The sequence below is a fragment of the Hermetia illucens genome, chromosome 3, assembly GCF_905115235.1.
Source record: "Hermetia illucens chromosome 3, iHerIll2.2.curated.20191125, whole genome shotgun sequence".
NCBI classification, from domain to species: domain Eukaryota; kingdom Metazoa; phylum Arthropoda; class Insecta; order Diptera; family Stratiomyidae; genus Hermetia; species Hermetia illucens.
The window spans coordinates 152,156,272-152,180,146 of record NC_051851.1 but is presented as its reverse complement, the minus strand read 5'-3'; the positions used below and the strand labels follow the sequence as shown (position 1 = coordinate 152,180,146).

At 41.2% G+C, this 23,875-nt stretch overlaps 1 protein-coding gene across 3 annotated transcripts in view; it reads left to right on the top strand.

The window, feature by feature from the left end:
* Window positions 1-23,875, top strand: part of LOC119651923 (THO complex subunit 2) — a 53,961-nt gene that overhangs the window by 21,212 nt on the left and 8,874 nt on the right. For all 3 annotated transcript variants that reach the window (XR_005249506.1, XM_038055753.1, XM_038055752.1), the window contains exon 20: window positions 3,719-3,759. Coding sequence is in view for 2 of the 3 variants with exons in the window: in XM_038055753.1 (XP_037911681.1) it covers window positions 3,719-3,759 (41 nt within the window). In the remaining variant the exon portion in view is untranslated. The remainder of the gene's footprint in view (window positions 1-3,718; window positions 3,760-23,875) is intronic.

The following is a 23,875-nucleotide window of genomic DNA, read 5'->3' as shown; positions in this document are numbered from 1 at the left end:
AATTCCTGGGGGGTTGTGTTCTCGGCCCGGTTATTTGCGGTTGGCCCCTAGTGGGAGTTTCATGGTGGTTGTGGTTAGGCCTACATGGACCGTGGGATTATGCCTATACGGCAGGTACTCACGTTAAACCCCCAAGACTTTCACCATCTAACGCTAGAAGTTGCTGATACGACATAGCACCTTTTATTATGGCCGCCTCACAAAAGCAAGTGCACACACAACAATCAGCACGCTACGCCTGGCCAAGCTCGTCACCGGATAAGACTGCCGTGGAGCTCGCGTTTTGTCTGAGGCCAACGCGCAGCTTACCAGCCTGATACATGAATTATTACAAAGGCTGGACTGCATCACTACGTTCTACAACGCTTGGTACGCATCCAACGACCGGTTACTGTTGGTATCATACCAAATTCGGTGCCCTGGCTCGACGCTGCAGGCAGCTGTGTCTTTTTCGGTTCAAATCGCTGATACCGACACATCGGGAAATTAAAACCGTCGGCTTTGCACTCGGCGAACAACGCCGAAACTTCCACGGAGAGCCATCTCTACCTGTCAAATCGCAGCATTGTAAACCGTTTCCTGGTGGACTCCAGCTTCGTGCTTTCCATTATTCCGAAACGGTTTATCGCCAGTCCACTTACCAAACAACGTTACGCTAGTCACAACATTCGGCGCTCAGCGTCCCACCTTGGACATCGATGTGCGCCGACCATTTCATTGGCTATTCATCATTGCTGATGTTCAAACAACCATCCTCGGAGCCGACGCACTCATGCACCGCGGATTAATAATTGACTTATGATGCCGTCGCCTCACTAATTTTTCCACGATCTGCATGCTCGACCCGGCTCCACAAATTCACATCATTAGCATCGTCTCATCTCAATCGACACTTCGCGACCTTTCGGAGGGCGAATATAGGCAAATTATCGGCTATTTCTCAAAGATTACCTTTTTGTCAGCAGAAATGACAACCTTGTCAGGTCTGTTAATTCACCACCAGATCGTCGCCAATGGACTACTGGTTTTCGAACGAGCTCGATGCTTCGTGGGAGAACGCCACATCGCAGCGAAGCAGGAGTTCGACGTCCAGTTGGAGCGTCGTGTCATTCGTGGGTCAGCCCTCTGAATATGGTGCCCAAGGGTGGCGGCAAGTGGCATGCTGCGATAACTAAATTTGACCACTCGCCCAGACCAGTATGCACTGACAGTAATAGAGAGACTGGACCTGCAACGAACTTTTTACCAGATTCTGGTCCCTTCCGGGGACGTCTACAAAACAGTTGTCCCTACAACCTTCGACCTGTTTGAGTTAGGCATGTCAATGGAGCTGAGGAATGTATGTAATTTAGATTGGCTTTCACTTTAACATTTAGTTCTGCTTAGTCGAGCTAAGCAAACAATTAGCAAAATTAATTGCGTCTGCAGGGGAGACCCATATTTTTAATTCCTCGTCCTTGAATTCGCAGTTTGTCGATAATTTAACTTTTGATCACTAGTGCCGTCATTCCAATCTTCAACCCGAGCTCTGTTTAGTTCCTACCAGATTCAGGAATCTTCTATTCTATATTGTACCATTTGAAAAACTCACTCAATCAGTTCTGACTTCGGCAAGGAGGGGGAAACAGGGTTGGAGGTTACTTCAATGTAAGGGTAATAATAGCAATAATCGTAGGAGCGACAATCTAATTGGATCAGGGTCTTGAAGCGTTTTAGAGTACTTCATTCAAGATCGTAACGCTACACTACAGTATATTGTAGCAGATAATGTAGTCAGAATTACGCTCCCTCGTGATTCGATTCACAGCTGAGTCGACCGGTATCCGGCATCCAGCCATCATACAAATCCCCCTGTCATCAGTGTGATTTGAAATGCGACCTTCTGTTACGACAGCCTAGTACTCTAACCGCTGGGCCATCTGGACACAAGATGTTAGGGTAATGCCGAGAAAGGAGCTCGAAGTTTTAAACATCGTATCCACGCCAACGTCTCGGCTGCAGAAAAAGCATTCCCAGTGAAATTTTCGCGTTGGAAACAGTGGTGAAGTCGGTGGACAAGTAACCAGTTCTGTAAGGCTTCCAGGCGAGTGACAATATATAAATCGCATTTGAATTGGTTGGCGCTATCTCTCGGCCTGCACCAGCCCGGCGCTCTCTGCCATGAATGTCGCAAGGTGAACACCGGGAGATTCATCGAAGTTCTTGGAATCGCCATACCCGCCCTGTAGCACACTTTGGAACGTGGTAGTCCTGCAGCTGAGATTGTCGTAAATTCAGTTATGAACTTGGTAACGTCAGTTTCCGGGCTTCCATGCTCCACGGGGTACCTGCGATGATAAGCCTCCTACGTATTAGTGGACGGCGGTAATTGCCGACCTGTGAAAAGGGTCCATAAACTCCGCCGTTTGCCACAACGTTTAACCAAACGCGAGGAAGCATGTAACACAATGACAGGGTACAGATCAGCTAAAAGTAGGCTCGGTACTGGTAGGAGCGAGATGTATGGGGATCCGTAGGGACTAGGTAATAAATTTATGGCGCAAAAAATCAAGGCGCTGCGGAAACCCTTTCCACTTAATGTCGAACAGATTGACGGAATGGTTCGGAAAGTATTCCCTACGAGGCCCCATCAATGATTTTCCACTTTCCACTATGGAAGAGCTAGAAGAGTCAGTCTTTCTATGAAAAATAAGACGGCGCTGGGACCCGACGGTATCTTGGCAGAAGTATATAAACTAATGTTTCACGCCGGAACGTGACAAGACAGTTCAGTTGAAGAGAATGGAGATATCCAGGGGATGCTATCATGGAGGTTTTAGACGCAGTTCATCGAGGTGGGCACAAATCATTGAATTCAGTGTGTAGTTCTCCTCGTAACGCTTGATGTCAGAAATGCCTTCCACTCCGTAGGATTATGGACGTACTAGACACACTTGAAAGCTGATTCCACATGCCGGGCCACCTCTTGCGAATATTGAGGGAGTACTTGGCTAGGTCGCAGCTGTAGTGTCGGGTTTAAGTTGACTATTGGCAAACGTTGGGGTTCTGACAGAAAACGTCTTCTTATGAACCCAGTATAGTCCGTTCTAGTTTATTCCGTGGAGGTTTGACCTGATACTTTTGGTAAAGAGGTAGGGGAAGGGAATTTTGCGAGTGGCCTTTGCCTGCGGCGCTGGGAGTGACGGTAATCGCGGGAGTGATTTCTGTTCTCCTTTCTAAAGTCGGAGGACTCAAGGGAAGTGTTTTTTGTGAAGAATGGCAACATGTACTTCGGAAAACGAATCAAGAGACAGAAGAATAGCGCGGCTCATCGGCAACTTAGGTCGGTGGGAGATTCTTACCTGGTTCCTAAGTGAGTCTGGAGGTTTTCGGTGTTATCTGCATAAGATTGGGATGGAACGATTCCCTGACTGTGCGTTCTGTAGAAAGTGGCAAGCCGCACCGGTCACATGTTTTTTTCTTGCGGAAGGTGGTATGGTATTCGGCAGCAACCTTATTCAGATACAATGGAGGGGGCTCTCTCCGAACAACATTGTTAGAGAGGTGCTGAGAAGCAATTACAGATGAAGTCGTATTGCATATTACATTTGGGGATTTGTTCTGACGAAGAAGGTTGAGCTTGAGTGGTGGAGGGACCGGAGTTTTTAATTTATAAAAAAGTTATCTTTTTTATTATTTAGCATATTATATTTATCAATTATTTTCCTTTTTCTTACAGTTGACGTAAAGCGACGAAAGGTGGATTCAAGCAGTTCCAAGGTTAGTATTATGATGTAACGGCCGAAACCATGCTAGAAACTTTGAGAACCTTAGCGATTGAAATTGCAAATCATTGGGCTGCACAATGTACCGGTATTCAAAATCATGGGCAATCTTAGGGAAGAGAGTAGCTGAGTAGTGTCTGTTGTGCTGTACATGCATCCAAACCATTCATGGTTTTCCCTTTGAGTGTTACTCCGTCTAGTCAAGAAACTAGAAAACTTCAAAACAAAGTTTACGACCAAGTGTAACAATAGTGATTATTAGTGAACTCAAATAGAAATTATCTGAAGTGGTGAAACTACATTGCCGAAGCCCTGATATGGAATTGCTTAAAATACACAAAGTGTTGTCTTGAAGGTCGAAGTGCAGCCCAATTTTCATTGAAGGTAAGTATTACTGTTGGATAGTATAGTAATTACCACAAATTATCTGGCTACACAAGTGAATTGAACTCTTTAATCAAATTCTAATAGACACCTTTCTAACACATACGGGGTAAGCAAAAAAGTGACGATAATTGGGTAAACTACTAAAAATAGGGGTTGATAACATCAAAATAGCAAGAGAGCAATTCCACTCAAGCGGAGGGCATCGTCAGATATTTTAGTCTCCTTTTGCTATCTTTGGAAGCTTCGACCTGGGGCGTTGGGCGTGAAAGAAGAGGACGACTGTTAAAACATCGAAGAAAGGCTAGTGCATTTAGTGTAATAAATCGAGGGGTGTTTATGTACTTGATATACCTTCTGTTTCAATCATGCGCAAGAATTCTCTAACGGGTTTAAGTCTGAAGAATTGCCTGGTCACGGTAGCACCTCCAGATCCAGTGGATTTATTTAATTTACACTGAATATATTCTCTTCGTGGAAGACTGTTAATATATAACATTAAAACATTATGATTTACGTCTATCTATTGCCCAGATCGTATCGTACCATCTACAAATTATATTGGACCCGGAACTTCGCCAAAAATACGGTTCCAAATCACTACTTCTGGTGGATGTTTGAACTTTGGAACGACACACACGTCAGAAAAGTGTTCACAACTTCCACCAAGTGACTGCTCTACTTACCCGTATAGCAGTTAGATAGCTTTTGGGGAGTAGATTACTTCGGTAGAAACGAAAGACTCTTGTTATAGGGAAGTGTCTGGAGGTGATTAGTACCACCACATTACCTTTAAACAGACTCCAAGCTCTTTAAATAACTATGTTGCAAAATAGTTATAGCGAGTTTCAACAGAATGAAACGATTGTCAAGTAAACACCATTCAAAACCCTTAATCTCGTGGATTGGTACAAATTTCCAGCCGTTTTTTTTTGTTTTTACAATTTTTATGCTTTCACAAAAGCAGAACACATAATTAGTCAATAATGTATTCTTCTAAATTATTTATGACTTTTTCCCAACGTTCCGGCAACTTCCGGATGAGGAAGAACTTCCCAACCGAAAAGAAAAGAAAAAATCTTGACTGACGGTTTCGTCCAGGACAGAGGCAACTCATCAGACGCTGCCTCACCTCTGCCCTGAGAGCAGCGTGACCGAAAGTGGCGACAGGTGGTAATTGCTCCCAACCGAGCTCTTGAACAACCACTTTTGTCACAATTGCTACGCACATTGCCATGCTGTGGAATCACTTGGTGAATAGCTCCATGATACCGGCAAAGGGGCTAACAATATTTTAAGCTCGGTTCTAACTGCCTGATTTCGCGGGAGTACATCGATTGCTTTCTTCGGGTGAGAACTTTCTTTGGTACCAGTCGCTTCCTGCTTAACTCAGGCATTATTTTCTTTGCTTGAGATTCAGGTATCAGCACCATTTCTTCATTCATTCATCGCCAGTGATTATATGAGTCAGTGTCAGTGTTGTTCTGTCGAATGATGACAAGCCAGTAAGGAAGCGTTTATTGGAATTTGTTGATTTTTGCTATTCTCGTTCAAAACATATGGTACCCATGCTCCTAGCTTTTTAACTTCTTTTTTTTTCTTCAGCATTTGTCCCGTTCACAAGCGGGATCAGCTCGTCGTGACCGGTTTCGCCATTTGGCTCGATCAAATGCCTGATCTGGATGCGATCTCGAGGCTTTTAAATCCCCGTTCAACGTATCAAGCCCACGTTGTTTTGGCCGGCCTTTTGGTCGTTTACCATCGATTTCGATGTTCAGACCAATCTTGGCAAGTGAATTCTCGTTAGTGCGAATTACGTGACCATATCATCAAAGACACCTCATATTGATCGCTTTTGAAATATTCCCATCGCAATTTCTTTTTAGGAATTGAGGAGCGGTAAATCCGCAACCTTTTAATGTCGGACCGGATCAAATGGAGAGCAATTTGCTCCCACTCTTTATGGTCCACGGACTCCTCTTTTGGGGTTAACACTCAAAATTCAAAAATGAAAAGAGGGACGAAGACGGTTAAGAGGAGTCCGTGGACCATAAAGACCATAAGAGCAGAGCACAGGGCAGAGGTGAGGCAGCGTTTCATGAACTGCCTTTGCTCTGGTACGAAACTGTACCGGCCTTCGTCCCTCTTTTCATTATTCCCATGGATTTCAACTGTTAGATGACGATTGAATTCACAACCCATTATATTGACGAGTTCTCTTGTCTTTTGATGAGGATCGTCATGGATTATTGCATTCAAATGATTTTCGTCCAAGTTTGCTGATCGTCCGGTGTGTAAAGTGCCGTTTAAGTCAAAATTTTCCTCCTTGAAGCGTGAAAACCAATTTCGAGCTGTTGTCTCATCGATGGTAGCTTTATCATAAACGTAGTCTTTCTACACGATTAAACTCGAATAAAAGATGACGGAAATGTTCCTTTCTGAGTCTAGAAATACAAATGTTTTTTCTTTCTATTTAAGGGCTTTATAAAGTATCACAAAACGGACGGAAATTATGGACCGGTCTAATATGATATTTTGATTTTTCATTACAATCGAAAAAAGAGTGATATAGTAAATTTTATCGAAAAAGTTCTTGTTCCTAATTCAAGAGGCAGTCACTGCATATAGGCAGGATAGGATAAGAAGGTGGGGATAGTCGTAGATCGGTCACATATTAAGCACAATTTTCTGGTTTCTTACGCAGTAGAATATTTTCACGCTTTAGCGCAACATGGACGAAGTGACGTTCAACAATTTGCGTTCTATGTGATCGACGATTCAGCGAACGTCTCGGGTCGAAAATTAGTCGCCGTGTCGTCCACCCTGTCGCCCTCTATGGTTGTGAGTGCTGGCCGACTATAAAAGACAATGAAAGGCGTCTCGCGGTAATTGAGACGAAAATGTTACGTAGAAATAGTGGCGTAACACATTATGATCACGTTTGATATTCACATTTGATATAGGATTGCACCGATCGTGGAAAAATTCCGAGAGAGGCATTTTCGATGATATGGCCACGTAAGTCGCGCTAACGAAAATTCACTTGCCAAGATTGGTCTGGTCTCGAAGTCAATGGGAAACAACCAAAAGGGCGGCCGAAACAACTGTGGCTTGATACGCTGGATGGTGATTTGAAAACCTTGCAACTTCATCCATATTATTTCTTTGGTCGAACAAAATGTCGCATCTGATCAAGACGAGTCGAACCCGAATGACTAAAGGAAAAGAAGAATACTTCCTCGCAAAGCGACGAGTGATTAGCTCTACAGTAACTGGGGGGTGGGGGAGAGGGGGTTAATTTGGAAATTTCTTATTAGAAATGGAGAGAAACAATAGGGCCTAATCGTGGTGGAAGTCTATATTGACTATGTCCTAGAAGCTGTCAAGAAGACTATACACAGGAAATGGATTGCTTTGAAAAGCCTTGAAATCTCACAGGACAAGAAAGATGACGTCCGGTGGATAGGGTTTCTCAGTCAAGATCACAATTGTGTTTTGCGTGTGTTCATTGTCATTGCTTCTCATTTGTGTGATCCTGTTAGTGCTCGTAGCTGCATTTGTTATATACATTTTCCAGATTCGTGTCAAAATCAATTGTCGAAGGCGGCGATCCGAATAGTGTCGCAATGGCACTTTATTAATTTTCTATGGGTTGTTTGTATCTTGTTGCTTGCTTACATGCTCACCCAGAAGTGCTATACAAATACGAGACTCAATACATTAACAGATCTGCAGAACGCCGGTTTTTTCTTTTTTACCCTGTTTTCTCTTTCGAGTTCCATCTCCTGTGTATAATCGTCTTGGGGCCTCTACATCAACTTATTAGTAAGTTTTCTTCTTCTTTTTCTTCTTTAGCCTTGTCCCATCGCATCTTTGGGTGGAAGTCGAAGGGCTCTAAAATCACCATCTATCATATCAAGATATCATTGTTTCAATCGGCCTTAAGTAAATCAGTTTTCTTTCGGGTGAAATAAAACTTCTCAGTTTGTTCAATGTGGTATGGTTTTCGAATTCGGCTCAAAATAGATAACAATGGGTTATTCCCCCAAAATAGCATTGTAATCTTTTTGTGTAATCCACCTTATTTATAATTTGGCTTACGCGCCACATCGTCCGGCGCATTGCTTGAATTTGTATAACGGAAGAAAAGCATTGCACATTTTCAACGTTCTTCGATAACAATACTAACCACTTGGCCCCTTGCACTGAAAAATTTCGCGCATTTACTCTGGTGTTAGTGTCGTATGTGTGATGTAGTGTACCTTAGTTTTCAGCCCCGTGGTTCCGAGCTTATGGCATTCCACAGCTGCTTATGACTTACCATATGAAATGGGGGGAAAAGCATTTAGGTGCCATCGACAAAACGAAACATTAATTAATGAACCACAGAGACAACGGGCTAGTTAGCTACTTCGTACCTACTCCGCGAATAGGCAGTGCCATTCCGTGCCACCTAGAAACTTGATTTATTCTTCCTGTGTGTAGTCTTCTTTAGCACGAATGTAAATTCAAGAGACGGTTACCGTGCGATAATCAAGTTGAGACTCCGCTACACAACGGTTTCATACGTTGTGCTAAAAGCTTGCAAATAAACCAAACCAATTAAATTGTTTTAAATGGGAGCTGCCACATGTGATATACCTATCATGTTTGTTTTGGAGAGCTATCGTTCCCAGCGATTTCGCTCCCTGTGATGGTTGCGGATCAACCAGATTCCAGGGTTAGATACATTCCTGTGTGCTGCCAGATGTATTGGGTGCCTCTTGATTTTGCAATCATAGTCGATCAGAGGTTGGGAAGAGCTTCCGCGTCAGTCTCGAAAATGGCTGGCGTTTGAATGTTTGTGCGCCAATGTACAATGGTATTGCTGTTGTTTGATTGTTGTTTAGCATAGAGAGAAAAGTACTTGCTGAGACGGAGGGAGAGAACTGGCAGATTGCGGGATTCCTGTTCATCTTAACCCCAAAGATAGTCACAATATTAGAACCAAATCTGGAGTATATGAAAATAATTGCGAGTATTGAAATTGTTTGCCCTGGATCCTCGGCGAAAGAAGTCATTTGTTTCTCTGACTTTCCGAAATCGATTATGTATGATGTTATCCCAAAGTGCGGTGAGTGGGAGCCGCCCAAAGAAAATTTTGCAACATCAACGAAGAAAACCCACTTGGAAGAGTGCGTTGTTAGGGCACCCTACATTATCTATCCGAGTTAAAATATATTATTTTAAGGTTCAGGCCATTCTTTTCTAAATTGTCCTCACCTATTGATGAAAGCGTAAAAACTATACGTCGGATCGTCGAGAATTTCACGACGATAAATATTACACAATTAAAGAGAGAGGTTGCTAAATAACGTTCACTTTGTTGAATTTTTGTTTTTAACATCCCAAATTTGAATCCTTTACACTTCTATATATAGGACGGAGTTGAAAGCGTCACAAACAAGTTCTGAAATTCAAAAGTCGCATCAACGAAAGCATTCACCGACATAGACGACGGTTGTGCAAACTTAACCGACAATAGAGGCCAAGTAAGCAGTTTATCTATTAAGGAAATATGTTATCTATGGCCTTACAAATAATCCGACTGAAGAATTGAATCGTTCGATTTTTTGCAACAACACATATAAATAAATAATGAAAATGTATACAGGGGACTTATATCTTCTTGGGAGTAAAGTCCATCAATGCTGTTTGTTTGTTTTTAAGGTAATACATAGTATAGCCGTAAGTTCTGTCAGTCGATGCGTATAGCGAGAAATGTTAGGCCGCCGAAACTGGTAACACTGCGCACGGAGAGTACCTAACCATACCCTACTTCCGTCAGAGTTTTAGGTTCCGAAGGTCAGTAGCGCGTGAACGACAACACGATGAAGTTCGGTAACTACGAAAAAAGAATCGCGATGATTGCGTTGCACCAATCTCGGAATACGCCGAAAAAGATTCATAGTTTCTTAAAAAAAGCTGCCGGTAAGCGAACGATTCGTTTTTAGGACATTAGCCCGATACCGCGAAACAGCTGATGTGGTTGACAGGCCGCGGGAAGGGCACCCACGGTCCGTACGTCGCCCGGATGTCGTGCATGCTGTGCGTGAGCGTGTTTGTCGTAATCCCCTCCGCAAGCAGAAACGAATGTCGGCAGAAATGGGCGTTTTAACTCGAAGTATGAGTCGTATTTTACGAGAAGATCTCGGTCTCGGTGCGTACCGGTGGTGCGTTAGCCATATGGTAACGCCAAAACTGAAGGAAATACGGCGAATTCGGTGTGCTGCCCTTCTGTAACGATTTCCCGGTAAAAAATATCGCAAAGTTCTATTTTCTGATGAAAAAATTGTTACCATCGAGGAAAAATTCAACCGACAGAATGATCGAGTATATGCTCACAATTGTTTTGAAGCCAAAGAAAATGCTCCGCGAGTCCAACGTCGTCACCATCCGACTTCTGTGATGGTATGGTGGGGCGTCTTATATCACTGAGTAACTGATATTCATTTCTGTCAGGCCGACGTTAAAACCAATGCGAGCGTGTACGAAAAGAGGATGTAGTCGAGCCATTGAGTGAATCTTCGCTGGAAAGCCGTGGTGCTTCTAGCAGGACTCAGCCTCCGCTCCCAAAGCCAAGATAATTCAGCAGTGACTTTATAACTACGGAGGAATGGGCATCAGGCAGCCCAGATTTGAATCCTCTGAACTACAGCCTTTGGATTAAATTAGAGGAGACTGCCTGCGATCGATCTTACACCGATTTGGAGAGTTTGAAGGCCAACATCGTGCGTACAACTCGAGAAATGCCGCTTCATACCGTGCGTGAAGCGATCGATGCATGGCCTCACAGACTTCGGGGCTGTATGGCTGCTAGCGGCGGCCATTTTGAATAATTTTTTTCGTTTGAAAGCGTGTTTCCTTTGTCTAATGGTGTACTTTTCGATTGATTTGGTTTATTACTTCTTGAGAAAGAAAGATTTGTTTGACTGACAGAACTTAAGGCTATACAATGTACATGATTGTATATTCATTTAAGTGTTTACCTATAGAATCCTGTGGACTGTAGCGAGATTTGATCCATTTCTATAATCCAGCATACTTTCATAGCCGTTCAAATCTCTCTAAACCGGAGTGCCTACTACAACCTCTTATTATAATTTAATAAATTCAGTTATCCATTTGGATCTGACTTATTGGATGGAGTGCTAACCTTTCGAAACGGAAAGTTGCGGGCCGAATTCCATGGATATCAAAGCGATTCATAACATAGGTTGTATTCAGAAATTAATTGATTCAGCTGCTAGTGAGAACTAGTTAGAGTCAAATTAGGATAATAATAGCTGCCCCTGCGTACCGTTGGGGTCTTAAAATCAAAGGGTTTGATGGCCAGGATGGTTGATCATCAACCTTTGGGTTCTAAGCAAACGAGCACGATTTATCCAATCGTGTGGCCGCAGGTGATACATCTGGATTTCGCATTATACCTGTAGTAAAACCATTTCCACTAGTGGTAGATTATCATTAGTAGGACCGATTAGCAACAGAGACCGAGTCTTCGGTGGCTTTTGGAAATATCGTTTTAGCCCTACTAGCAATTGTTCCTGACAATTCAAAATGGAGATTTGATTGGCGTTTATCAAATCGTATACGACAAACAATAAATGCTTCTTTCTTTTTCCAACCTACTTTCATGTGTGGTCTTGCTTGGGATTGCTGCGCTCCTGGAAGCTTCGAGAAGCACATTGTCCTTTTTGGTAATCAGGATCGAATGCTCGGAAGAGTGCCTGTTCGTCCAAACGACAGTTTTCAGTGATATATTGGTTCCAATAGACTTCTTTATGAGGCATAGTATCTAAATCGTGCTCGAGTGCCATCATTCTTGGTTCTTGACTATGGATGAGGTTGAACCCCTACTAAGTATAGTTTTCTTCAACTGTGTTCTGTCAACTACCCGCAGGTTTATTTAACAAAGTTTTTGAAGTGTAGTTTAATGTTTGTTAAGCATTATTTAATAAAAAAATACCTTTGTAATGTCTTAACTGTAATTACAACTTAGGCCCTTCAGATGTTCAGTCCAAGTTTTAATTCTGTACTATATTCACGTCATTTTTGTGAGAAGTTCTGGGCTATGTTTTTACCCTGGCCCAAATCATTTGGGATGAATAAATAGATAAAAACGCCGGAAATGTGACAATAAAGATCATGGGTAATTAGTTAAAATTGAACAGTTTCATCGCGCATCAAATCTAAATCTGCCCTGGAAAACCTCATCACAAACAAAGTTTAACAAATGTATGCCTTGATGTTGACAGATTTGCCAATAACCACAATTTCTGTAGTCATTTTGTCACGTCAACTGCGCTAAAGTCAGGACCCGTATATTGAGGTATCGCCTGAACTGAAGAATGGTGTCACTGTAGTGTTCCTCAGTCTCCCTATTCGTCTAATTTCACTCCTCGTAAAGAAAAAAATCCTTTAAACTAATGAGAAAATTTTGTTTAAGAATCTAGGGATCCCTAAGTCCGCCATCCACATAATTGCGGACCGGACCAGTTGGAAAACAACATGCTTTCACGGTTGCGGTCCACGGAATCCTCATCCTTAAGCAAGCACACAAGTTGCAAAATTTGTAACGGTTTGCGGTTTCGTCCAGGGCAGAGGCAGCTTATCAGACGCTGCCTCACCTCTGCCCAGGCAGCAACTTGATCGAAGTGGTTACAAGGCGGTATTTACTCCCTTATATTAGTTCACAATTGAAATTAATATAAGGGACTTGTTAGCACTGATGAAGGGAACAAGTGGTTCCCGAAATATTGGTATTTGCAAAATATAAATCATCGCCAGCGAATAGGAAAAACAAATTTTTATTATTTTAAATAATTTAATCGCTAGAAATACCGCGGAATTACACTTAGAGCACAGAACAGTCTCAACTTGATGTTGGTGTTGAGACAACTACATTTCTAGATTTCTAACTAGGCAGTGAAAACGGATTCAGCGCTCTTAATACGTCGGGCGGCATTCAGTTCAGTGTCACCGTTGGCGGAAACTATCATCAGTTTCCTAAATATACAAATTGATTGACGTCAGACCGTTGATTGATCAGTCAAACTGGAAAGCTTGGTTTTGTTGGTGTTTATACTCCGTTCAGCTCTACTCCAAGTCCAGAGCCATTTGGCGAAGGTGAGAGAGCAAAGAGATGTCATGCGTGTAGTCGAGGTGTTTAGGGAAATATGTCAGGGTCCATTGAACTCCTCTACGTTCTCTGGACAAGGCAGTATGAATAACAATAATAATCGTAAGTGCGACAATCTATTGTGATCATCAAGCGTGGTAGAGAATTTAATTCAAGGCCGCAACGGTGCGCTACAGTGCACTGTGATCAGCGTTGCGCTCACCCGTGATTATTATCCTGATTTTAGTCAGGTTTTTATTCACAGCTGAGTCAGAGACATCCAGTCACGATACAAATTCTTCTGTCACCAGTGAGGTTTAAACCACTACCTTCTGCTACGGTCTAATCACTGCGGCATCCGAATACCATCATGAAGCAAATCACCGATAATAAGAAATAATAATAATATATATCGGTGACAATTTGCAGCTCTGCCGAACTCCGCTTTGCGCCATCATATGTCGCTCCAGTCTCTCTGGAATACCCCTCGTGCATAGAGCATGCCCCATATACCCCTGTTCACTTCGAAATCTTTCTCGAAATCGATGAAGAACAGGTGAAGCGAAGATTGGAACTCCGTGCACTGTTCCAAATGGTATTGGTGGTATTGATGTGGTCAATGCAAAAGGATTTATAGCGGAAACCAGTCTGCTCTCTGACGCTCAGGCTTTCGAGATGTCCTTTGATGCGTTCCAGGAATAGTGTTTCCTGTTGAGTCCGAGTATAGGGCATCCTGACAATCAGACTGTGCTATAAGCCTCACTATCATCACACTTAACGCTGTGCATGTGATAAGCTCACAGCAGCGAGACAAACACAAGATGAATGCAGATACCTATGACGACTGGGATTCGAACCCAGAGCAGCAACATTGAGAGCCTGGCGCGATACCTCTCAAACATCGCGCCGTCGATAATTTTTTAGCTATTATCTTTGTGACGTCAATGATTTTTACACTCAGAACGGATACCCTTCTTTGGAATCTTAACGATCATCGCCTTCTTCCCTTTGCTGGGGAAAGATTCGGATTCTCACGACAAACTTCCAGCAAGATCTTATGTCAAAAATAGTGTGGATTATCTTGGCTAAATATTTGGATGCGGGTGAATCTTGGCCCTTCTCAGAAAAAAATAACAGAAAAACTATTTTTTAGGCCTAAAGTAACCCTTAGTTCCCAACAATTAATTACAAGCTGACCCAGTTGCCAACAACTGTCTTCCACAGTTAAAGTTTAAAAATTCGAGAATAGTTAGACGGTTTTATTCAAGGCAGGAAGGCAGTCGTCTCTAAGTGGTACAGTCTGCCATTAAATTGGTGGTGATATGGGACTAATTCAATTCTAAATGTCTAAATTTAGATCAGCTTAAACTGGAAACTCCTCAATATGATTCATTGCCGTTTTAGGATTACGAATCAATAAAAGGTAGGAAATATCTGCTTTCGCTTTTGGTTACATGAGTCTTAGGACAAAGGTGAGGCACCGCCTGAAGAGTTGCCTCTGCCTTGGACGAAACTGACAGCTCCTTTTGGATACTTGTTCATGTTGTCCATCAGTATAGAATACAGAGTCTTCCTAAGAGCTTCCCAGGATAACATGAGTATTTTAACATATCACAGTCGTGTAAACTGTCTCACATTAATATGGTGGAGGAAAAAGAAGACATTTCAGTGACTATCTGAATTGTGAAGTGTGAATCCATACGTTTTGTAGTTTGTAGATATGGTTTGCAGTCTTGGTAAAAAAATAGATAATTTTCATAGTTTCAATTTCTTTTTATCCTCTTCATGAAAAAAAAGTTACAACCACAGAGAACTCCATCGTTTAAATAATTTTCTTCCAACATTCCTTTCTGAATTGGTGTCCTTTTTATGAAGGATAGCAATAAAAAATAATGCTGTCAAGGGAAGTCATACTGCGTCCTGGAAGAACTATTGTGCCCTCTTACTGGTAATAGTATACCTATTAACTATACCATGTCGTCCAAGCCCATAATCGAAAGGAATGTTGTTATGTTCCCTACTTCCTTCAACCTGACATCTGGTATTAACTATGCTCCCAAGAGCCTCAAGTCACTTTGCACAAATGCCGGATACTATACCAAAATATAAGTAGAGGTTTCATCCCTCTCCTGACAGAACCTGCAGACAGTGTCCGTAGATATTCCCGGCTTCCGTAGGTGGTAATTCAGCCTAAAGTGACTAGTGAGTATTCCATGAAGGATAACTAAGGAAATCGTAGTCTGTCCTAGACCGGATACCGGTTGTTGCGCCATTGATGATGTTGTTATCAGTACTGGAGACGAAAAAGGATGCTGTTGGGGTGAAGAAAAAGAAATAAAGTGAAACTAAAAGAGAAATCAGTCAAAAAGAGTAGTGTATCACATAAAACAGTTTGTAATCTGGAGAACCGAACATTGTAGACTATCATGAGAAATGCGGTTGTAAATGGTTTTTAACGGTTAAAGATGACGACATTTTGAATCTTTATATCGAAAGAAATAGATCTATTACGAGAAGTGTGCTGCAGCGGGCAAGTTATGAATAATATTTAATTGGCGGGAAAGTTTCTAACCTTCTGTTTCATATTGTTGATTGGATGCGTTATTGGGCTTTTTTCTTCTTTAGATAGATAAATTGCGTGTGGAGATTGGTTCAACAACGGAATAATAAAATTTTCGGGTAGAAATTGTGTCGAAAAAAATTTGGAAAGTGAGACAAAGTTTCCCTCCAATCCTTTAATTCCAAACAAATTTTTTTTCCAGTTTTGACCGGTTTAGACCAGAAATACTAGACGGTTTTCCCTATGGATATAATTCGTGCCCATGATGTGTTTGCGAATTAATATAAGGAAGCAAACAACAGCTGACAACCACTCCGGTTATGCTGCTCCCAAGGCGGAGGTAGAGGCAGCATCTGATAAGTTGTCATGGCCTTGGGCGAAATTGTAGTCGTCAGTATATTTACTCAACTTTGGGTGTTAGGTCATGGACCAGAAATGTGGCAGGAAAGTGGCAGAAAATGTCTCTCAAATTGGTCCGGCCTGCCACCAAATTATTTCAAATTCAGAACTTTCTAAATTAATTTCAAACTTTTCCAAACTCATTCCAAATTCAGAATTTTTCACTCCAAATTCAAACTTTTCCGTTTCAAAATCAGAATTTTCTATTTCAAATTCAGGTTTTTTCAATATTTCACTACAAAGTGTTATACCAACTTTTTATCCCTGAGGAAGGATGGAGGTGAGATTCTATGAGAGAAGACTGCCCAGCCCATAATTTTAGTTATTTAAGTGGATTTTTTTCTCCAATCATATAGTTCAGCTTCGTGGGGAAGAGTATTTGTAACTATAATACTTTTCGGAGCTCGTTCATCATATCCATCACCCAATTAACACAGTCTCTCATTTCTATTGAAGTTGCACCTTTCTCGATTAGATTGGAGAAGATACGCTGCTCACCTCCATTGAAGAGAACATTCTTCACAAGCATCTTAATTTTAGAAAGAACCTTCTCTGTCGGATAAGTTCTGAGGGAGTAAGGAGGAAGAAGGAGAAGACTTTAAACCTGAGTTAATCCATTTTTTCCGTGAGTGTTGCCTCTCTATGAATAGTAGCATTGTCCATTATCAGCACTGCATCATTGGCGTTTTCCAACTTTTCTTGCACTTCCGTCAAAAATTCGTTAAAACGGATTGTATTGCAATTTTCCGCAGTAATGAGTCGGCAGAAATTGGATGGAAACCGTTTGTATAAACTTTAGGTGCTTATATGTAACATTGGAACTGCTACTGAGGCAACTTTTAGAGAAAAGACAAATTGGATCAAAAATAAAGTAATGAAAGCAATTAAGGCGGCTTTTTTTCATGCTCTGGGGAGGTTTGTGAAAGTCATTAGCAACCCAATAATTTAAATTTCTTAATTTGTGGGAAGTTTTCCGCATTATCAGTCGGCGTTAATAAGGTTTTACAGAAAACGGCGGAATTAATGGTGGTCATAAGTACAAGATTTAATATCTAGGGGTTATGAAAAAATGCAGCAAAGATTAAGGAGGATTAAATTTTGTTTCCTAGATCGAATGCAATAAAACAATGACAACATTTTTTCAACGCATTCGAGCTCCATTCTCCTTTGTCCAGAAGTAAAATATTGAAAAAGTTAAAATGGAAAATTCTGATTTTGAAATGGAAAAATCTCAATTTGAAATGAAAACCTCTGAAATTGGTTGGGAACAGTCTGAAGTTAATTTGGAAAGGTCTAAAATTAGTTTGGGAAATTGGAAATTTGGTTTTGAAAATTTTGAACTTGACTTGGAAAACCTACACTGTATACTGATTCGAAAATGGTTTCCGCTGTTCGCTTCGCAGGATTCAGTATTTGTGCACATTTAGCAACACAAAAATTAGAAATATGATCCCATGACAAATACGTAAATGTAATATAAGCTCAGCGAGTGATTTGATAGGAATTGAGCAAAACAAAATCGGGAGAATATTGGGGAATCTTTTAAAACTCAGAGTGATATCACTATTCGATTTAAGGGCAATGATGGAGCTGTTGGTCCGTAAAATTGCGCAACATTAGGTTGTTGGACTTTTTGATGATAATGTGTTATTAGTGAAAAGTTGCTTTCATGCTCGTGAAGATAATTTTCTGAACATACTAAAAGTGCAATGAGAGCTGCCTTTTTTTATGAAATTCATGGCACAGTCTTCTTGTAGTGTCCCTTATCATAATATTAAATTACGTCCAACTCTATTGGAACCTGCTTTTTAGTCAGTAATGACTGGACATTAATATGGATAGGCACTCTCTTCTCTGAGCCAGATGAATGGCTATGCCCCGGTTCTTAACATATAAAAATAAAAAGGATGTTCTCTCCCCGGAGCATAGCCATTCATCTGGCTCAGGGGAGAAGGAATGAACGGTACAAATCGGAAGCAGTATTAGTAGCTCAAAAATTCGAAGAATGGTTATGTGGGTTTTCAAAGGAAAGCTTTCGATTAGTACTTCCCTTGTTCTCAGTTCTAACATTTATTGGTCAAGGGGAGGAGGGCGTGGGCTGACAAACTTAGAAAAAGATCCTTCTTACAGGGAAAATGTGTTCCAATTGACTAAATTGGTGCGAAAAGAGGAAAAATTGGTCAGCAGATGAGGGAGTTGATGTAATTTCCTCTGACGAAAGCAGAATAACCTTAACCGGTTCAGATGGGTACCATGGTGCGACGTATAAGCAATGGATGATACAGTGATGAAAGAGTACAGACTATTGTAAAATATTCTACACAGGTAACGAGGCGGAGAAGCAACTACAAGCCGTAGTATTGGAGAAATTATATTGCTGGAAGGCTTCTTGCCAACAATTAAGGCTTTAATTGAGCCCACGCGAAACGTAGACTTTCGTGATTATTCTGCACCGTCCCATTAATCGAAATTCATGAGAACACCGTGGAAACTTTCTTATATGGTTCCTTTGTTGTATTTTTTACAAACAAATTATGACGAATTAACTTTCTTTCTTTGCAAAAGCGAAGGAATATCAAGATATTGCAGGGACTAAGCCCATATCACTGCCTGCAAATTGCATGGAGCTCAACCACATTGAGGACGCTCATTTTCCCTGAAAGTCCAGTGTCAGATCATTTTCTCTATAAATTCATTTATTTCATTAAATTATATGCTAATACTGATCAAATTGATGCTACTTTTGCCCTTTAATACCAGTCAACCCTAAACAAATTAAATTCTTATTGAAAAACATCTATTTCCTTCTAATGTGGTTTCTCGCTTAAATGGTAGTTCCGCGAAGTCAGGGCTGGAAACGTCGGGTGTGAATGACTCGCCCCGCTTTTGCTCCAAAGTTCAGTGGTTGGATCGGAGAGTCCTGATTTTTATATTTCCTTGTAGGGTATTAAACGTAATTTCACAGAGTTCACTTTTCATTTGATTCATTTTTCAATATTATGTCTCCTTAGCTCGGCCCCCTCCGGGGAAATTTACGCTCCCTTATACTGTCCCATGTCTGGAAATTTAAGTACACATTATTAGTCACCCTTGTTATTTCAACGCATAGATTAGTAGGATTATTAACTTTTAATTTATGCAGTTCTATTTCTAATCACCTTGTAGAATTTAGTCGGGTCAAAGCATCCCGATAACTTGAGGTAGAGAGAGGATCACCAAAAATCGCTTCTTAAATGCACGTTGGGGTCGCACCTCACAAAACCGAATTGCTATTATGGCTTAAATGATGCTACTTTTCTAACTTTCAAAGCCATGGGAAATGCCGAATTTCCTGTGTCGATAAAGTGTGAATAACGAGGATGTTGAGTGATGTCCACGGTATTCTATTCATCGATTGCGACGATAAATGAAAAACCACCAACAGCGAATTCTATATACTGCTGTTACTGCATTTGACAGAAGAAATTACGCAAAAACGATACAAACTGAATAAAAAAGTGCTTTTTCATCAAGGCAATTTACCTTATTCATGGAACAACGCTGAAATGGCATAAATTTCATTTTGAATTGCTTCCGCTTCCAGCATTCTCTCTGGGTCTGGTCCCCAGGGATGGTTTATAAACCTAAAAAGTATATCTATAGTTGCTATTCGCCCCTTGGTGTGTTGTAGCGGGTCAACCACATCTAAGCGCCATCGTTCAAGGTTCGCTGAAATTCGCTTCAACTCGCCCAAGACTTTCCGAGATTTCCGCCCTCATCATCTGCTGTTCTGTGCTAAGTGATCTTGGGTCGGCCATTTTAGGGAAAATGGGTTCCATTGCATGGCGTAGCCAGTATTGGGCACGCCGCCCCTCCTTAATGTGTTGCCCAAGCTCTTTATTTGAAATCTTATCAGCGCCGCGCACGTCGATGATATATCGCAGGCAGGTGGTGACGAAAGCTTAGCGCTTTCGGGTAAAAGTGGATGTGTTTTTCCATGTGCTACTCCTATATAACAGCCCAGAGAGGACAATAGCACAGAACAGTCTCAATTTGACGTTGGTGTTGAGATAACTACATTTCCAGATTTTGAATGAATGAAATATTTTGAAGCCAAAGGTGAATCGTTTCGAAAGGGGTTCAAATATTAGAGAACCGTTTGAGTAAATCTATCACTTCTGAAGGAGACTACGTTGATGAATAGAGTTGAATTTTGTCAGAAAGGTATTGCTTTAATAAGTCATCCTAAGAACTTATTGATATGTTAAGCATAAATTTGGATGTATTCCTAATCATAACATCTTTGTATTCATAATACATTTATGGAACATTGACACGACATTCGGTTGGCCGCAGGAAGAACACTAAACACAGGTAATTTATCTCCCGGCGCATTGGTAGAAATTGTGGGGTGAAAAAAAAACCATTGCACATGTTCGATAGTCTTCGGTATGTGCACGAGAAAAATTCCGCGCATTAGAACTTGTATTAGTGTCGTGTATGTGATGCAGTGCATAGGTGTGCAGGCACGTGTTTGCGAGCATAGATGTTTATGGCTTGAATCATGGGATGTTGAAATACACAAGAAAATCGTTTAGGCATCATCGACACACCAAGCATTATCCACAAGGACCACAAGCCAGTTAGCTACTTTTTCCCTACCTCATGAATACGCAATGACATTTCGTGTCTCCAAAACACTTGATTTGGTACTCCTGCATGTAGTTTTCTTGAACCGCTAATGAAAAACGTAGTGAATACATTCTCATCGTCCATGTGAAATACGGTCCTTGGACTTCTGCTATCCCACATTTATGTCTGCCTCAGATGTTGCCATGCGGATTTATGCGTATACTACCCTTTCTTTTGAGTTGTTAATAATACGAACCAATGGCCCATATTGTATGTTGGTTTTTCCTGTATGGAATGATCCTTTGAAGACGCCATGCAGCTGACTCTAGAATTAAAAACAATTTCGAGGTTTGTCTCATTTTCATCTTTCTCCTATATCTGCAGACAGTTGCGGCAAAGCTACCACTACAATTGAAATCAATTAAAATGGCGAAATTCAGAAATAGATAGAAAAAAAAAATTGGCTTTGATAAATGGTCACTCATCTAACACATCGGTCAATAAATCCGCAGGATAACACATAGATGAAGTCACGATACCGTAAAGCATATCATTTTCGAAAAGTCTTCACCTTCCAATGATTCCTGCCAAAATTGCCCTTCATTTCAGCCACTAGTGGTTGACTGGGAGTTGTTTTTGTGCCGCTATTTTATTGTTATTATTTCGTTTGATTAAATGGAAATGAAGCAATTTCGGTTTTGATTTATCGTTGCTGCTTGATGGGTAAAAACGGTTCAAGCGCTGCTCTGGCTTAATAAGTGTTATACGAACTCTGTCCCGTCACAATCCATGGTAGGAAAGTGTTATCGCGAATTTAAGAGTGGCCGTAAAGCACCAATGATGCCGACCGTTCTGACCGCCCAAATAAGGGACCACACAGAAAAACGTGAAGAAGTCCAGAAAATGATGTGTGTTTACTAGCGTCCGTGAACGTTTATTCATGAAGAAAAGACAAAAAGAACAACGTGTTAATGATTCAGAGGGTATTTTGGAGCTCCAAACGTATCGAAAGAGACTCCTTGCGTCGGTATGTACCAATAGACGAAACTCGGATCCAGCACTACACACTAGAACAAGATGAGTACAGAAAGACCAGTGAAAATCGTCCGAAGAGACCAAAAACGCAGGTGTCAGCTGGGAAGATTTTGGTCTCTGCACTTTAGGATACTCACGATATCGTATGTCGTACTATTGTTGCGTTTGACGGAAAAATCGCGAAAAAGGCCCCCTTTGAAGAAGAAAAAAGCGCTGCTTTTCCACCAAATCAATAAAAACGATGGCCAAATTGCACGAATTAAACTTTGAATTGCTTCCACACCCACGTATTCAGGGCCCTTTCTGCCAGCGATTACTGGCTTTTTACAAGACCTCAAAAGAGTGTGCCAGGGTAGACAAATTGACTCCAACGACGAAGTTATTGTCGAAATTGAAGTGTATTTTCGAGGTAAAAATTGGGAGAAGGGGCTGGAAGTAGAGACTACATGAGTGCCCTGCCCTCTATAAAGAAATTAAGCAGGGCACATACGTATATTTATAGTATATTAGCGAGTTCAATTCCGTTGAGCTTTAATCTGTGGAATTTTAAAGGACTCTAGGCATTTGATTACGCAGCCTTTCCCTATCTCTCCATGAAGGTGAACCATTTACACACAGTGACTGGCATTGGAAACGCAAAATTGGTCAAGTAATCATCGGTTAGGGGCTAAAAAATTGGCAACTAGAACAGTAATGTCAAAAAACTGATACCCCGGGAATCTTTTATAGTCACTGGTAGCTAAAAATGAAAGATAGGTGATTAGATTCTTTACTACTGTTCGGAAACAGAAATTACTAAACGCGATCAATAGTCTTGAAAACTTTATCGTCAAAATCATAAAAAAATTATTAGCTTACTGGAAAAGGTGATACGAAACACAATGGATAGAGAATGACGACGGAAAAAGCACAGAAGCTCAGAACTAAGATCATTCTGAACGCAGAATACTCCTGTCAACGCAACATCTTGCCCTGGTTCATTAAGACAATTGTTACAATAGTAAGGAGGAGTGGGCGAATTATCGTATTGCACGCCGATGCATTACATGTTGTGTCGCTGAAAATCACTGTCAGTATTGTCGTAGCAAATTTCCCAGAAGAAGGTTAAGACTTAAAAGATTTTGTATAAACGCTTGTAAAATCTAATTTGAAGTCTACCGTCGCCAGCATTCGTGGAGCCTTCCGTGTATCAAGCAGGGAAGATGTGCTGGCTGACATCAGCTTACTGAAGGCAATAAGAATCTAACAGCGAACAATTTGCACTGAAACACTGAGCAATAATTGCCGATGAGAAATGAATCCTATGTTTGTGTGAGGTGGAGAAGAGGCAAAGCCTCTGAGTGCTCAGATCCTAGTGATCCATTTTACTCGATTCCCCTGTCTAACGGAACATCCCGGAGTTGTTTATGTATCCGTTAGTGGATGTGATGCTACCCGCAGTTGGGGACATCGACACCAAAAATTTGATGTCTGATGCTTCCATAGACCACTCACTTCCTCATTACAGGATGGACACGTACCATCTCGAAGAATTCTTATTCTGAACAGATGTCCAGCTAGTGAATTATGGCCCGTCAGAATGAATGCAATATTCCTCCAAAAGAAGCTTGTTCCCAGTTTTTGATAGCAATGCTACTGACATTTCAATTGCTGTCCGGATATTGGTGAAATTGAAGCTCCTCCTCCCCTTTTTTTTATTTTTCTATACACCAGAATGACCGGGTACTCAGAGTAGTTCTACCGTTTCGAATCTAGAAACATAGTTTAAACGGTTTCTATATTCATGAGTCGTTCTTTGATTTGTATAATTATATCAATGAATGAAAATAGTGATTCTGGTGAAATGCAGAGGGGTGACTTTCAACCTGATAATGGCCGATATCATATGTCAAAAGCCAGGGGAATCAGAATGAATACCTCTACGATATTTTCCTTGTTTATCTGGCTACCATTGATTTGTGT